The sequence below is a fragment of the Montipora foliosa genome, chromosome 2 (assembly GCF_036669935.1).
Source record: "Montipora foliosa isolate CH-2021 chromosome 2, ASM3666993v2, whole genome shotgun sequence".
Taxonomy (NCBI): domain Eukaryota; kingdom Metazoa; phylum Cnidaria; class Anthozoa; order Scleractinia; family Acroporidae; genus Montipora; species Montipora foliosa.
In genome coordinates, this window is record NC_090870.1 from 4316404 (window position 1) to 4318376 (window position 1973).

At 34.2% G+C, this 1973-nt stretch overlaps 1 protein-coding gene across 1 annotated transcript in view; it reads left to right on the top strand.

Annotated features, from left to right (window-relative positions):
- The window catches only part of LOC137992141 (MAU2 chromatid cohesion factor homolog), a 26641-nt gene extending 24913 nt beyond the window's left edge, over window positions 1-1728 (top strand). Inside the window, exons 20-21 of the mRNA XM_068837272.1 lie at window positions 175-218; window positions 756-1728. Coding sequence (XP_068693373.1) covers window positions 175-218; window positions 756-851 — 140 coding nt within the window. The 3' untranslated portion in view covers window positions 852-1728. The remainder of the gene's footprint in view (window positions 1-174; window positions 219-755) is intronic.
- The last annotated feature ends 245 nt before the right edge of the window (window positions 1729-1973 follow it).

Genomic DNA, 1973 nt, shown 5'->3' on the forward strand with positions numbered 1-1973 from the left:
GGAGGGAAAGTTAGTGTTCACCCCAAAGGGGTTCTTCATTGACAAATGAAATTGTCTGGCATCAGACAGATTAAATGTTAAATCTGTAAGTTGTTTTTTTTTTTTCTTTTGTTTTGCAGTACTGTCCTAAATTATAATGATTGTATCAAATAACACTGATTCTTATCTTCCAAGGTCACATGCAAGCTGGGCAAATGCAGGAACACAGGCTCCTTGAGGTAAGTCTTTTGTTCGTAAATAAACCATTTTTGATGGTACCAGAATGCTATCAATATTACGAACAATGTACATGTAATAGATTGCATTCAATGTTGGGAGAACACAATTCCTAATGTTGGGTAACCTATTTTTGCATTCATCATTGACCAGTGATATTCTGTGTATAATAATATTGTTGTCGTTTATTATATTTATATCAGTCTCATTGTAATTATCACTTTCATTGTTGTTATTGTTATTTTTAATTTCTAATGGGTAGATGTGAATATGACGTCTTTGGCTGCCAATACAATGCATTTAAAAATAACTGAATGCATTCCGGAACAAAATTTGATGTTCTTTAAATTAAGAGCGTTTTAACAAACTATTAGTTTTGGTGAACTGTATTTTCAATAAAAAGTGGAATGAGCCAATTCATAGTGAAAGTTTATTCCTTTCATCTCTGTGTCTACCCTGTTTGATGTACAGTAACTAAAGACAAAAGGGTTCAAGTAGTTTGGATTACAATAATACTTGGTGTTTTTTCCTTTTCCCAGTGGGTTGGTGGTTTAAGCCCTCCAAGGCAGGCAGCTGTCAAATCAACAGGATTGTTGACAACATTTCCTCCACCAGGACCAAGCAGCATGATGTAGCTAATGTCTACAAGAAAGTGGCAAGATATTCCTACTGTATGCCCAAGTCCTGGAAATCATTTGGCGAGCATCTCTTGGAAGTTAACAAGCTGAAGTGACCAATATTCGGCTTGTGGAAGCTGCCAATGTGGCATGTCAATAGCCACTTCTTAATGTGGGTGACATCATAATATTCCTGGTCCCACATGGCCGAACTCTGTATACCATTATCAGATGGACAATAATTGAGTACATGGTGGCTCCAAAATGGACACTCAAACAGGAAACATTCTACCTTTGTGATGATTTGAAATCAAACTACCACCAATAATTATTATTGCACATTACAGAGTATTCACTTGCATAGTTCATATAGACTTAAGGTTAAACTTTCAAACAACTGTTTTGTCTTTGTACTCACTCCTTTGATCAAACCAAAATTTGACAAAGTGGATTGAAATCTACCAATCACATCTCAGGATCTTTGATGCAGTCTATTACAGCAATTAGCAGCATTGAAAAACAAAACCATTGATTGAAATGTGGACTCTAGGGTCAGAATGGGTATGATAGGTGCATTAGACAAAATGACAGAATTTTTTACTGGGCATTGGAATTCCTACGTTGTACCATCAGAAAGCTTTTAATTGCCATAAGCTCATTCATTTTGTTTTTTTAGAAGGATTTCTTGAGAAAAATTAAAAACAGCTATCACAATATGATAGTGTCATTTAGATGAGTTATCAATGATGCCATTATTTTCATGATTATACAAGTCATATTTTGTACAGGTTCATTATAACGAAAACTAGGTGTTAACATGATAGTATTAGTTTCATGTGATGAAAAAGAAGATGTGATGTTAACAGTGTGGAAATAAATTATTATAATGTGAATAGTTTGGCAATTTTCTGATTTGTTTTAATTTTTAGCCAAAAGTGGTGCATTCAAGTGGCAAAAAACCTACAGATCAATGAAACCTGTAGTTTCTGGAAATTTTCAGACATATTGTTATCCCATTTCCAATAAAAAGACAGAGTGATTTTGTATGATATTAAAGTACTGACCATAGTGGTAAGAATTGTTGGTTAACAGTGGTCATCACCAATAAAGTCTTGGTTAGAGGGAGAGCAGTTTTTATTT